Source organism: Canis lupus, chromosome 32 (genome assembly GCF_048164855.1).
Source record: "Canis lupus baileyi chromosome 32, mCanLup2.hap1, whole genome shotgun sequence".
NCBI lineage: Eukaryota > Metazoa > Chordata > Mammalia > Carnivora > Canidae > Canis > Canis lupus.
In genome coordinates this window covers 13,813,124-13,826,394 of record NC_132869.1, presented here as the reverse complement: position 1 = coordinate 13,826,394, position 13,271 = coordinate 13,813,124, and the positions used below count along the sequence as shown (strand labels likewise).

Here is a 13,271-nt window from a genome sequence, read left to right as displayed (position 1 = left end):
TATTTGACTTCTTTAATGATAATGATATCAATACTGTTTAGCATTTATAAAGTGCTTTATAATTATAAGGAACTCTAGTATGTGTAATTTTATTGAATTGGATTGTTCCAGTGGATGACCAGGGACTGAGCCTACATTTTTCAGGGGGGTGAGAAGACAAGTTAGTAACTTGTTTGAAGGGCTGGAGTGGTGGAGAGGACATGAGCCTGAGCAGAACTAGGGAGGATTCTATTTCCCTTAGGGATGGATGGTCCTTAGAATCATCTCTATCTCATTCAGGATGCCTTGGGGTCAATATAATGATGCACCTGACTGAAAAAGTGGTGTGATCCCTAAGGTTGCAGAGAAGAAACAGGGAATTTGGGATTGTCTTGACCAGGGAAACCCCAAGTAAGGATGAAAAGATAAGAATAAAAATGCGAAGAAAACAAAATGCTTTCATATAACCAGTACCGTATGATTAGATTTTTAAATCACTCTTACAGCTGAGGAAATGGAGGCTGAGGGAAGTTCAGTGACTTGTCCAAAGCTACACAGCTATGAAAGGCAAGGCCAGGATTCAAACCTAGATTTGTCTGGTTCCAAGGCTGCAGGGATTAAGACCACGCCCACTGTGGAGATGGGAACCGCCTTGTCCAGTCTTCCAAGTCCATCTTTTCTTGACTCCGCCATAAATAAGTCTCTTTGTTCCTTCCCTTAACTTTCTGATTTGTTTTTCTCTTTGTCCCTTTTTGTCTCCAGTCTACCTGTAACGCCTCTACATCTGTTAACACTTTCAATCTACATTTATTGGCTCCCTAAGCAGGTCATACTCCTTTTGTTTCAAAAAGCAAACGGAAAACCTGGTTTTGGTCTCAAGGACGTGCAGTGGCACGTACCTCGTACCTCTTTCTCTGCATCTTGCTTGTTCCCTGCTCTTGGTCTCGCTGGGAAGTCTCTGTCTAAACCAAGCATCTGGGCCGTGCCGACGCAGCCAGGAATTGGAGGAAGGGGAGCATCAGGTTGCACTCCCGCCCCACAGCCACTAGAGGCCACCCTCCTCCACGCAGAAGTGCGGGCCAACGCAGCCTGACTCTGTGGCCGGTGCGCGCCCTCCGCTGATTGGTGACAGCTCGGGGAAGCCGCGCGTTGATTGGGTGGCTGTCAGGGGTCGCTGACGGCAGGTTCGGCTGCGCGAGCGCAGGGAGGCGGGTGAGCGAGGGCCGGGGGCGGTGGGGGAGTGGCTGGGGGCTGGGGGCGGTATCCGCGGGGGTGGGCTGGGGGGTGCGGGCGCGGGGGTGCGGAGGGCCGCGGTCAGTGCCGGCTGCGGGCGGCCTGGGAAAGAGGCCCAGCGGGCAGGCCTCGGTGTCAGCGTAGGGAGAGTGAGGCGGGGGCGGGCGAAGGCTGGTGGAGCCGCCTCGGGGCGCGGTGTCGGTGGCCGGGAGCCGCGTGAGGACAGGCGCCGAGGGGTCCGCGGGAGCCGGGAGCGGGGCGAGGGTTTGCGGGAGGAGGAGGGCGCCCTGCGTGCGGCGCGGGTCTGGGTGAGGAGGGGGGCGGGTCGCTGCGGGCCGGCGGGGACCCCGGAGAGGGCCGGCGCGAGGACGCGGGGGTCTCAGGCGTTGGTTCCTCCTGGGGACCTTCGCGGGTTCCACGCAACTCTGTGGCCCAGCGTGGCGACTCGTCTGCGGGTGTGCAGGGTTTGTCTGATGCTGGGGGATCGCTGAGCGAGGGCATCAGTGGGATTGCTAACTGGATTAGTTGATCAGTGATGGGGGAGGGGGGTGCCGGTGGAAAGTCATTTTAGCAAATCAGGGAAAGGAAGAAGTAGGAGTGGGTGGGTTGATGGAACAAGGGCATTAAGCACAATCCATCAGTGCCAGGATATGGGTGTGTAGGAGGTAAGCGTTGCATCCCAGGGAAGGAATTTAGGAAGAAGATGCAGGGGTTGGTGGCCTGAGAAGTTTTGCGACGCTGGACATATTCCTGCCTGCGCTGTATTGACGTTTCCCCTTCGCGGCTGATGGTGCCCTCCGCTGGGTGCCTGGCCATTAAGGAAATCAGAGGACTACTGCAGACAGCCCTGAATCCGAAGGGAGAAAGAAGTTACACAGTTTCCCTTCCCTTCCACCCCCCTCTTCAGATCCGATTTAACATAGGGGTTTCCCAGATTGCCCACCTGCCCCACCCTCTCTCCTTACCTATCTTCTCCCCGCCTCCGACCCTCCCTTTTCCCCCTTCCTTTTGCTTGGATTCAGGCCGGAGTTAGACTGCCCTTAGCCCTTTGTGGACTGTGAAGTTTTCTTTTGCTTTGTAACGAAGTATTGAGGGAGAGGGGGTTGCGGAGAAGGGCGCAGAAAACTGGGGAGTGGCTCTTGGGGTACCACGTCAAGTCCCAGCCCTGCTCAGAGGTACATCTAAAGAAGTCCTGGCTTATTTCATGGCTCTTTCTGTCAGGCTTCTATCCTTGCTTTGGTAACTATGAATATAGGCCTTTCTGTCTCTCTTTAGCCCCTACTTGTGAACAGACTCTTCTTCCGCGTTCTATTACCATCCCCTGTTATAAAGTCATAATAGAATTTCAGGAAAATGACTGTATACATTCAGTAGAAAACCAGGAAGGACTTCATGCGCAAAACGGTGAAGGATTAGGAACCTTAGACATGAGCGAAAGCCCCTGCTTCGGATAAAGGATAAAGGGTGCAACGAAATTCTGCTTGTTTAAACTATATAGGGACGTCGGGGATGGCACAAATCATGGAAACTGGGTCAGGTCACTAAAAAGGAGCTCAAAGAAACAGCTTATTCATCAGGAGGGGGCAGTGTATGTATAAGATCTGTAGTAAACAACTGGAAATGTTAAGTAGAAGGAGCATGTTGTGGTTGACTAGTGGAGACAAGCAGAAGGTCATAAAGGTTAGCTGTAACTTTCTAATCAAAGCTGCAAATCCCACTTGGCAATGGCAGGGTTTAAAATAAAAATACAAAATAATTGTTGAAGACTATTTAAAAAGTCTGTAAGACTAAATCTATCTACTTAAGGTGTTTGTGCCTTTCATTAGAGTCATTGGTTATTATTTCTGAAAACTTTTGGAGAATGTGAAAAATTGTTCCTGGGTGACTCAATTTTTTTTTTGGGGGGGGGGGGAACAGCATACCCGTATCCCTGCAATTTAGTATTAACAAATGTTGACCTTTTGTGTATTTGGTTCAGATATTTTAAAAGTTGAAATAAACATTACAGATAAGGGTTGTAAAGTTCCACTCAAATCCTTCTCAATTTCCACTTTCAGAGGTAACCACTATCTTGAATTTAGTGTCTCTCTTTCCAGTCCATATTTTTAGACTCCTACTAATTATGTATACAGTCACAAACATATATAATATTTTTAATTTATGCAAACCGAATTGTACTGCATGTGTATGTCTGCTGTTTGCATTTGGAAGCTGTTCATATTGTTACATCTTCAATTCATTTTTAAAAATTGCTGTTTATCATTTGTATCCACTCTACACTGTATCCATTCTACTTGTGACCTCTGAGTTTTCAGTTTTTCCCATTATCAGCAGTGAGATTATGAATATCTTTGCCCATGTCTTATTATGCAGGAGAGTTTTTTTACAGCAGAAATTCTCAGCCTCAGCACTACTGACATTTTGGACTGGGTAATTCTTTGTTGTGGGGGAGTGTCCTATGAATTTAAAGCTGTTAAGCATTGTCCTCAGCCTCTACTCATCAGACACCAATAGCACCTTCCTAGCTGTGACAACCAAAAATGCTTCCTACCAAATGTCCCCTAACCAGCATAATCACAGTTAGGAACTATTACTGTAGGTGTATGTGTGCAGAAGTGGAACTACCAGATTGTTCTGATTCAAATGTAAGTCTTTAAGATAGTCTCATGGATTATGGATCTAGGCAGAATTTTTTCCTACTGTAGCTTCTGGTGTAAGGGCCCTTGACCTAAGCCAGACCTGGGTCTTTAGTACCAGGACATGGTAGAGAGAAAACATGGTAAAAGAGAAAAACCCATTTCAGTCTGAGAATGGGTTGGAGGCTATTGTATGGATGCCTGTATATACTTAACCTCCCAGTCAGCCCTGGACCTCTTTCCTTGACAGATTTTTCTGGACTTGCACATCTGTCTTTTAAAATTTTTTTTAATTTTTATTTATTTATGATAGTCACACAGAGAGAGAGAGAGAGAGGCAGAGACACAGGCAGAGGGAGAAGCAGGCTCCATGCACCGAGAGCCCGATGTGGGATTCGATCCCGGGTCTCCAGGATCGCGCCCTGGGCCAAAGGCAGGCGCCAAACTGCTGCGCCACCCAGGGATCCGCACATCTGTCTTTTAAAGTGGAGCACGTGAGGGTGCCTGGGTGGCTCAGTTAAGTGTCTCCCTTTGGCTCAGGCTCAGGTGTGATCCCCGAATTGAGCCCCACATCTGGCTCCTGCTCAGGGGAGCTTACTTCTCCCTCTTTCTCTGCCCTTCACCCTCCCTTCATGCTCGCTCTCTCTCTCTCTCTCTCTCTCTCTCTCCCCCTCCCTCTCATGCTGTCTCCCTCTCAAATAAATCAATAAAATCTTTAAAAAAATGAAATGGAGCATGTGAAGGAGGGACAGGGCATAGAGAATTTTAATGTCCTGATATAATGCTTAGAACATAGGATGCTCTCAATAAATGGTTTTTGAGTTAATCCTTGGTAGGAATGAAGATGGGGTTAAGGTCAAAGGCAGTTGACCTCTCTCATTCTCTTTGACCTTGAATTAAATCCCTAAGTTCAACACTACTATGGGGAGATGGTGAAGGGATAGGAATATTTTGTAATGAATCCAAAACTGGAAATGTCACTCTAACCTTCTCTTCTGGTAGGAATCAACAGTAGCCTCCCATGAAGAACTGCCTTTTCTTCTTGCTGCTGGATTTAATGGTGTTTCCTGCTGGCAGAATCAGGGACATGCCAGCACTGTAAGGGTTAACCTTCTTATCCTCTCACCAGTCTCATGGTTGGGTATAGGGTGAGCAGAGGAAAAGGGAGACCTTGCTTTTTCTCTTAGGGATCTTTAGTCATGTCAAGTCATAGCCCACATGCTTCCTTTCCTATTGCTCTTTCTTACCACAGTTTTATTTCCTGTTTCCCCTAGTCTCCTTGTGGTTCCCTCTTTATTTTATGATACTCCACACCCAATTCCCACCCACTGCCATGGGGTTTGGATTCTGAACTAATGGGATGCCCTCCATTGCAGAGCGGGATGAGTGGGTACTCCGGCGGGGATGTGGTCATTGCCGGCCAGTGAGGGTGAGAGTGCCACAGCCCACTTCTTCCTTGGAGCCGGGGATGAGGGGCTGGGCACCCGTGGAATAGGCATGAGGACAGAAGAGAGTGACAACGAGCTCCTTGAGGATGAGGAGGATGAAGTGGTAAGACTAAGAAAATGATGTAACTTGGTGTTGGGACCCCTTTCATAGAGAGTTGAGATTCCTTTGGCTAGAGATACTTCTCTGCTCTTTGCAAATTCATAGATTCTTTGTCATAAACAGGCCCCATCCTAAGTGGAGAGGCAGTAGAGATTGGTTAGATTACTTCTCTTTGAATCCCCTGCCATTACGCCCTCCTCCAGTTGTGTCATGGTTATTGGTTCTCTGGCTCTTCTAACTGAGCACACATTTCCTACTGTGGAAAGGCACTTTTTAGGCAATAGGGATCTTTATACACACTCTGTTCTAGACCTAAGTTAGGAGACAGCATTTACCCCATAGGTCCAAAGTCTTGGCAAGAAACTGTGCCCAAGGGGATCCCTGGGTGGCTCAGCAGTTTAGCACCTGCCTTCGGCCCAGGGTGTGATCCTGGAGACCTGGGATCGAGTCCCACGTCGGGCTCCCTGCATGGAGCCTGCTTTTCCCTCTGCCTGTGTCTCTGCCTGTGTGTGTCTCTCTCTCTCTTGAATAAATAAATAAGTCAAAGAAAGAAAGAAAGAAAGAAAGAAAGAAAGAAAGAAAGAAAGAAAGAAAGAAAGAAAGAAAGAAAGAAGAAAGAAGAAAGAAAAGGAAAGGAAAGGAAAGGAAAGGAAAGGAAAGGAAAGGAAAGGAAAGGAAAGGAAAGGAAGGAAAGAAAGAAAGAAACTATGCCCAAAGGAGATGAGACAGTGTTCCCTCATAGGGATGGTCTTGATTGGAAGTTCCTAAGTTCCTGATAGCACTTCTTCTCTATAGCCTCCTGAACCTCAGATCATTGTTGGCATCTGTGCCATGACCAAGAAATCCAAGTCCAAGCCAATGACCCAAATCCTAGAGCGACTCTGCAGATTTGACTACCTAACGGTTATCATTCTGGGAGAAGATGTGATCCTCAACGAGCCTGTGGAAAACTGGCCATCTTGCCACTGCCTCATCTCTTTCCACTCCAAAGGTTGGAGTCTATGAAGGAAAATGGGAGGGAACGGAGTTGGGAATGCTGGACTGGCAGATGAAGTTCTTACTGTCAAATAGTACAGAGGTCATCAGCTCTTCCTGATACATTGGAGAACAGAAGGGTGAAGAGGGGTTTGCTTTCCCTGTATCATGGAAGAGTTGCTGGTGGTAGTTTAAAGTCCATATTCAAACCTCAGGCTCTTAGGGTCTCTGACAGAATTGTGTGTCTCTGAAAGGACCCTAAGAATAATATCTTTTTCACTTTTTCCTGATGGATATTCTAGACTTGGGAAGTTGGGTAGAAGGATAAGCGATGGGTTGGATGGGTAGAGGAGCTAAGTGGCAACTTTAGCATTAATAATCTATTTCTCTTGCTGTTTTCTCTGTCTTTTTCACTTTTTTTCTTTGATCAATTTCCGTTCTCCATCTCAGGATTTCCTCTGGACAAAGCTGTTGCTTACTCCAAGCTTCGAAACCCATTTCTTATCAATGACCTGGCTATGCAGTATTACATCCAGGATAGGTATAGCTTTCTGTTGATTGGTGGGATGGGTAGCCCTGAGATCATGCCTGTTTAGAGAGCACGTTCTGGGAGGGGCAAAGTCAAACAAACATGCTTAATTTTTGCATCATACCCTCTTGAGTTCTGTGCCGTGATATCTACCAGTTCCTGAACAAATGAAATCCCTAGCCTCTTCCCTTGGTCTCCATCCCCCACCTCTCCCAGCTAATTTATTTGGGGGTGACAGGAGGGAGGTGTACCGGATCCTGCAGGAGGAGGGTATTGATCTGCCTCGATATGCTGTGCTCAACCGTGACCCCGCCCGGCCTGAAGGTGAGTACCTGGCTTTGTCCAGTCCTTCCCTGCCTTGCTTTCTGTCACTTAGCCCAGTTGTCCATCCTCTGGATATCTCCATGTACTACTTATCTAAGTGAGCCTTTCATTATTGGATTATGGATAGAACTATGGGCCCTGAATAGTGCCTTGGACCTCTTACATAGATATTATTATATTTATATACCATATACATACTACTGTATCTATTACTAAGATATGGTCACAGAAATTTGGGGGTTATGGAGATTAAAACACAGAGAAATGGGACTTGGAAGTATTCTACAATTCTCAACCCTAGGAATGACCACATACCTGTCTTTCAGAGTGCAACCTGATAGAGGGTGAAGACCAGGTAGAGGTGAATGGAGCTGTCTTTCCCAAGCCCTTTGTGGAGAAGCCAGTGAGTGCAGAGGACCATAATGTTTACATCTACTACCCCAGTTCAGCTGGAGGAGGAAGTCAGCGCCTCTTCCGTAAGGTATGGGAAACATTTGAGCATTTGGGGAAGTCAGATAGGAAGAAGGACAAGAATGAGGTTGTGGGAAGGGAAGCTGGAGGATTTAGGGACAATGTGGAGGCAATATTTTTTTTCTTCTTTTTCTTCCTGAAGATTGGCAGCCGAAGCAGCGTTTACTCTCCTGAGAGCAGTGTCCGAAAGACAGGATCATACATCTATGAGGAGTTTATGCCAACAGATGGCACAGATGTCAAGGTTATGGTGGATATAGGAATTTAAGAAGTCATAAATGTCTGAGGGGGATGGGGTGCTTGGGAAGCAAATGGAAGTGTATGGAGAAAATCATAGAAAATGAAGTGTGAATGTGATTTGCTTTCATATTCAGGTGAAGTCAGTGAGAGAAGTAGACATTTACATTATAACTGTGAGAGCAAGGGCAAGGGTAATGTGGAAAATGCTATAATGTTGGTAACATTTTTTAATGAGGACTAGATAATAGATCTGGAGTCCCAAAGAGAAACCTTCATAAAGATATTTCGGTCAGGTTCAGTAAGAAATATATCGGTCTCTGTTTTTCGTCCTCAGGGTTGTTTTTGTTTTTGTTTTACTTTGAAACTAGCTTACAGACCTAGTGCTCATATTATCTTCTCATATGCAGGATGAGCGGTGGGCATACTCAGTGATGCTATGTACCTGCAGGTATATACAGTGGGGCCTGATTATGCCCATGCTGAAGCCAGAAAATCTCCAGCTCTGGATGGGAAGGTCGAACGAGACAGTGAAGGGAAAGAGATTCGATATCCAGTCATGCTGACCGCCATGGAAAAGCTGGTGGCCAGGAAAGTCTGTGTAGCTTTTAAGGTAGAAGAAGGCCTGTGGTGGGTGGTGCTGTGGAATGAGGGCAAGAGACAGGAGCAGGAGTCTGGGAAGAAAGAGTGGCTCTCTTGTTCTCATCTTGCCTCTTTCCACTGCAGCAAACAGTTTGTGGTTTTGACCTTCTTCGTGCCAATGGTCACTCCTTTGTGTGTGATGTCAATGGCTTCAGTTTTGTCAAGAATTCGATGAAATACTATGATGACTGTGCCAAGATTCTAGGGTAAGGGACACAATGGTCTGGACTAGGGAGAATGGGCTTAGAAAAGAGAGTTAGAAAGCTTTTGCTTAATTTTAAATATTGTAAAGAGTATTTAAGAGCAAAAAAGAAAAATAGAAAAAAGACTCCTTAGCCCTCTTACCTTCCTAACACTGTACTTCCCAGTTAAAACTGTTAACAGTTTTATACATACCAGTATGTCTCCTACCATATATAAACAAACTATATTTATTGTACTAAATGTGATTGATCATGCTGTAATACTGTTTTAAAACTTTTCTTTAAAAAAAATTCACCCCATGATGTTTAAAATGTGGAAAGAATGATGAATATGGTTAGTATTCCTGTATTCACTATCAATCTTTAAAAATAAAATATTAAAAAAAATAAAATAAAATATTAAGAATTGGGGTGCCTTGGTGGCTCAGTTGGTTAAGTGGCCGACTTTTGATTTCTGCTCAGGTCCTGGGATCGAGCCTGGCATCAGGCTCCGTGCTCAGTGGGGAGTCTGCTTGAGGATTCTCTCTCTCCTTCTTCCCCTGCCCCTCCCCCACTCACATTTTTTTTCTCTCTCTCTCTCTCTCTGTTTCTAAAATAAATAAATTAGTCTTTAAAAAGAAAATACTAGTTTGGACCCCTACCCATCCCTTGCTAATTACATCCCTTTCCCTCCCACCCAGAGATAACTACAATCCTTAATTTGGTGTTGTCATTCCCATGCATTTATTATTTTTTTTAAGATTTACTTATTTTAGAGAGAGTGCACTTAACAGAGTAGGGGAAGAGGGGCACAGGGAGAGAATCTCAAGCAGACTCCCCACTGAGCATGGAGCCCGAGGCGGGGCTCATTCTTGCAACCCATGAAATCATGACCTGAGCTGAAATTAAGAGTCAATACTTAACTAACTCAGCCACCCAGTCACCCCTATCCTTCCTGTGCATTTGTTAATACTTTTATTATGTCTGTGGGGGTGTTTTGGGGGCATGTTTTTAGATTTTATATAATACATTCTTCTACAACTTGCTAGTTTCTGGAGCTTTATTCACATGTGTGGTTCTGGTTCATTTATTTTCATACAGTTCTTCATGTTTCTCCTTCTAGGAACACCATTATGCGGGAGCTTGCTCCGCAGTTTCAGATCCCATGGTCTATCCCCACGGAGGCTGAGGACATTCCCATCGTCCCTACCACATCTGGCACTATGTGAGCAAAAGTATAAAATCTGGAGTAACCTGGAACACCTGGGTGGCTCAGCAGTTGAGCACCTGCCGTTGGCCCAGGGCGTGATCCTGGAGTGCCGTGATTGAGTCCCACATCGGGCTCCCTGCATGGAACCTGCTTCTCTCTCTGCTTCTCTCTCTGCCTATGTCTCTGCCTCTGTGTGTGTGTGTGTGTGTGTGTGTGTGTGTGTGTCTCATGAATAAATAAATAAATAAAATATTTAAAAAAAAATCTGGAGTAACCTACTTAAGGCACCTGAGTCAGACCGGTGGTTTCTGACTGTATACCATCTGACTAGTGGAGCCTTTTCTAGGTATTTTCCTAATCCCTACCTATACACCTAATCTCAGGTAGTTTTTCCTCTGTTGTTTACATTTACATGTCAAGTAGGATGAACAATGGGAGATGATGTGGGAGGAGGGGCTCTAACAACATTCCCTGTCTTAGGATGGAACTTCGTTGTGTCATTGCAATTATCCGTCATGGGGATCGTACCCCCAAGCAGAAAATGAAGATGGAGGTGACACATCCAAGGTAGGAAGAATGTCTTAATTTAGACAAATAGGTTTTTGTAAGGGAGTTGGGGTGGAGCAGCTCCCCAAGGCTTTAACTGACTTTTTCCTTAATTCTTTTCCTTAAAAAGCTTTTCCTTAATTCTTCAGGTTCTTCAGTCTATTTGAAAAACATGGTGGCTACAAGACGGGTAAATTAAAACTGAAGCGGCCTGAGCAACTACAGGTAAGGTGGTGAATCTGGCTGGGAAGAGCAGTGCTGTGGGAAAGACAGAGTGTATGGGATTGGGGTCCTTTGTGAGACACCAGGATGAAAAGGTAACTTGCCAGGCTTGTCCTGCTGCATGGATATTCTGTTATTTCCTCTAGGAGGTGCTGGACATCACAAGGCTGTTATTGGCTGAATTGGAGAAAGAACCAGGTGGTGAAATCGAGGAGAAGACTGGAAAACTAGAGCAGCTGAAGTCTGTGCTGGAGATGTGAGAAAGGGGATAGGAAAGGGGAGTCAATGACAGTGAGAACTGGGTGCTGGGATACAAAGTAAACTGTGAGTTTATCCTGCAGGTATGGTCATTTCTCAGGCATCAACCGGAAGGTACAGTTGACTTACTACCCTCATGGAGTAAAGGCTACTAATGAGGGACAAGGTAAGATATAATACCCCTTCCCATTACCACTCAAGTCTCTTATTCTTAAAATGACTTCTGCCTCAAGTCACCTTTCTGGGCTCCTCAGAAGACATTTAGTTGTCTCCACTATTTTCCTTAGATCTAGACCTATTCACTGCCCCTTATTTCTGCAGATCCACAGCGGGAGGCCCTGGCCCCATCTCTGTTGCTGGTACTGAAGTGGGGTGGAGAACTGACTCCTGCTGGCCGTGTTCAGGCTGAGGAGCTTGGGCGAGCTTTTCGCTGCATGTACCCTGGAGGACAGGGTGAGTATTTGGGGGGGGTAAATAGCAGGGCTTAGATAAGATGATTAGAGAATAAGTTGGGGAAATAGACAGAGGCAATGGGGAAGTTAATGGGAGAAAGAGCATTTTTTCTTCCATGTGGGTATTTATAGTAGACCATTCCTGGTCCTCCGCTTTACCCCCAGGTGACTATGCTGGCTTCCCTGGTTGTGGGCTGCTTCGTCTCCATAGCACTTTCCGCCATGATCTCAAGATTTATGCCTCTGATGAGGGCCGTGTCCAGATGACTGCTGCTGCCTTTGCCAAGGTGCACACTTAACAGTTCTCCCACAGTCCCACCTTCTCTACCTAATGTAGAGAAGCTGAGAATTTAGAGAACTAGTTGGGAAATGTCAGGATGTTTATGTGCTGACTTAGAGAAGTTTCTGCTTGTATGTGACTCATTCTATACAACTGAGAATGAGCTGAGAATAATTAGTCGTGTTAGGCCCCTTGACATATACCTCTCCTTTCCAAGCTAGCTCTCCTTTGATCTCTGGAACCAGGCCTACAGGTAGTAGACTGGAAGGAAAACTAATAGATTTTGTGCTTCCCCTCCAGGGCCTTCTGGCTCTAGAAGGAGAGCTAACACCTATTTTGGTACAAATGGTGAAGAGTGCCAACATGAATGGGCTCCTGGATAGTGATGGCGATTCCTTGAGCAGTTGCCAGCATCGAGTGAAGGCTCGACTACACCATATTTTGCAGCAGGATGCACCTTTTGGTCCTGAGGATTATGATCAGGTCAGGCTCTCCCTATTTTTGTGCCCAATATACCCCTATCCCAAAGTCCTAGAATCCTAAGTAAGAGTGATCAATAATGGTACTTACCGTGTGATAGGCACTGCTTTCCATGGTTTCCATACATTATCTCACTTAATCCTTACTCTTTGAAGTAAGTATGGGTATACAATCTCTTATCCACAATTTCAAAAACAAAAAAGATTTGGCACCAAGATTCATTTGGTAGCAAAACCTGACATAAGATGGTTTCTAATTCTTATTTATTTTGTTTAGTGTAAATGGTCATATTGTGCTGCAGAAATATAAATGCATTTAGTTATGCCCTAAGCCCTGTTGGAGATAGTATACAACATGTGGCATATGCACTATATTAACTTCCTAAAGTCTGAAAAATTCCCAGTTCCAAAACCCACTTCGTCCCAAGGATTCTGAAAGAAATAATGTTTCAGTTATTACTGATACATAAAAAATCTGCCCCCAAACTCAGTAACTTAAAGAGCAACATTGACTCTATTGTCTTACATATAGTTCTAGGCTCAGCTGGTCTTGGTTGGGGTATCTCCTAAAACTCTCCAGATATTGGCCAGGTTTGGGAGCTGAAACCATCTGATGGCTCGACTGGGTTGCTGAGATGGCTGAGCTTTCTCCCTCTTTTTGTTTTCCCTAGTCTTTAGAGCATCTCCTCTCTGCATGTTTTCTCCATGTGGTTTCTCTAGCATGGTAGCCAGACTTCTTAAATGGTAGTTTAAGACACTCCAAAAGTTAGAAGCCTCCAAGCTGTTTTATTTTTTTTTAAGATTTTTAAAATTTAATTATTATTTTTATTTTTCTTTTTTAATTTTTAAATTTATTTATGATAGTCACACAGAGAGAGAGAGAGGCAGAGACACAGGCAGAGGGAGAAGCAGGCTCCATGCACCGGGAGCCCGACGTGGGATTCGATCCCGGGTCTCCAGAATCGCGCCCTTGGCCAAAGGCAGGCGCCAAACCGCTGCGCCACCCAGGGATCCCTAATTATTATTTTTAAATTAGCTTATTTATTTTAGAGAGAGCACGCACATGTG

The 13,271-nt window shown here is 45.4% G+C and overlaps 1 protein-coding gene across 23 annotated transcripts in view; it reads left to right on the top strand.

Moving 5' to 3' along the window:
• The first annotated feature begins 1,090 nt into the window (after positions 1–1,090).
• Positions 1,091–13,271, top strand: part of PPIP5K1 (diphosphoinositol pentakisphosphate kinase 1) — a 46,265-nt gene continuing 34,084 nt past the window's right edge. For 15 of the 23 annotated variants that reach the window (XM_072809279.1, XM_072809277.1, XM_072809273.1 and 12 more), the window contains exons 1-18: positions 1,130–1,191; positions 4,851–4,946; positions 5,225–5,399; positions 6,192–6,387; positions 6,822–6,912; positions 7,139–7,224; positions 7,551–7,705; positions 7,838–7,939; positions 8,384–8,545; positions 8,659–8,780; positions 9,880–9,981; positions 10,447–10,533; positions 10,662–10,737; positions 10,881–10,990; positions 11,076–11,158; positions 11,314–11,445; positions 11,610–11,731; positions 12,025–12,207. In XM_072809279.1, coding sequence (XP_072665380.1) covers positions 5,253–5,399; positions 6,192–6,387; positions 6,822–6,912; positions 7,139–7,224; positions 7,551–7,705; positions 7,838–7,939; positions 8,384–8,545; positions 8,659–8,780; positions 9,880–9,981; positions 10,447–10,533; positions 10,662–10,737; positions 10,881–10,990; positions 11,076–11,158; positions 11,314–11,445; positions 11,610–11,731; positions 12,025–12,207 — 1,956 coding nt within the window. In that variant the 5' untranslated portion in view covers positions 1,130–1,191; positions 4,851–4,946; positions 5,225–5,252. Of the gene's footprint in view, positions 1,192–1,303; positions 1,449–4,343; positions 4,365–4,850; positions 4,947–5,224; positions 5,400–6,191; positions 6,388–6,821; positions 6,913–7,138; positions 7,225–7,550; positions 7,706–7,834; positions 7,940–8,342; positions 8,546–8,658; positions 8,781–9,879; positions 9,982–10,446; positions 10,534–10,661; positions 10,738–10,880; positions 10,991–11,075; positions 11,159–11,313; positions 11,446–11,609; positions 11,732–12,024; positions 12,208–13,271 lie in introns of those variants that run through there. The other 8 variants (XM_072809276.1, XM_072809263.1, XM_072809281.1 and 5 more) reach the window with 6 other exon arrangements.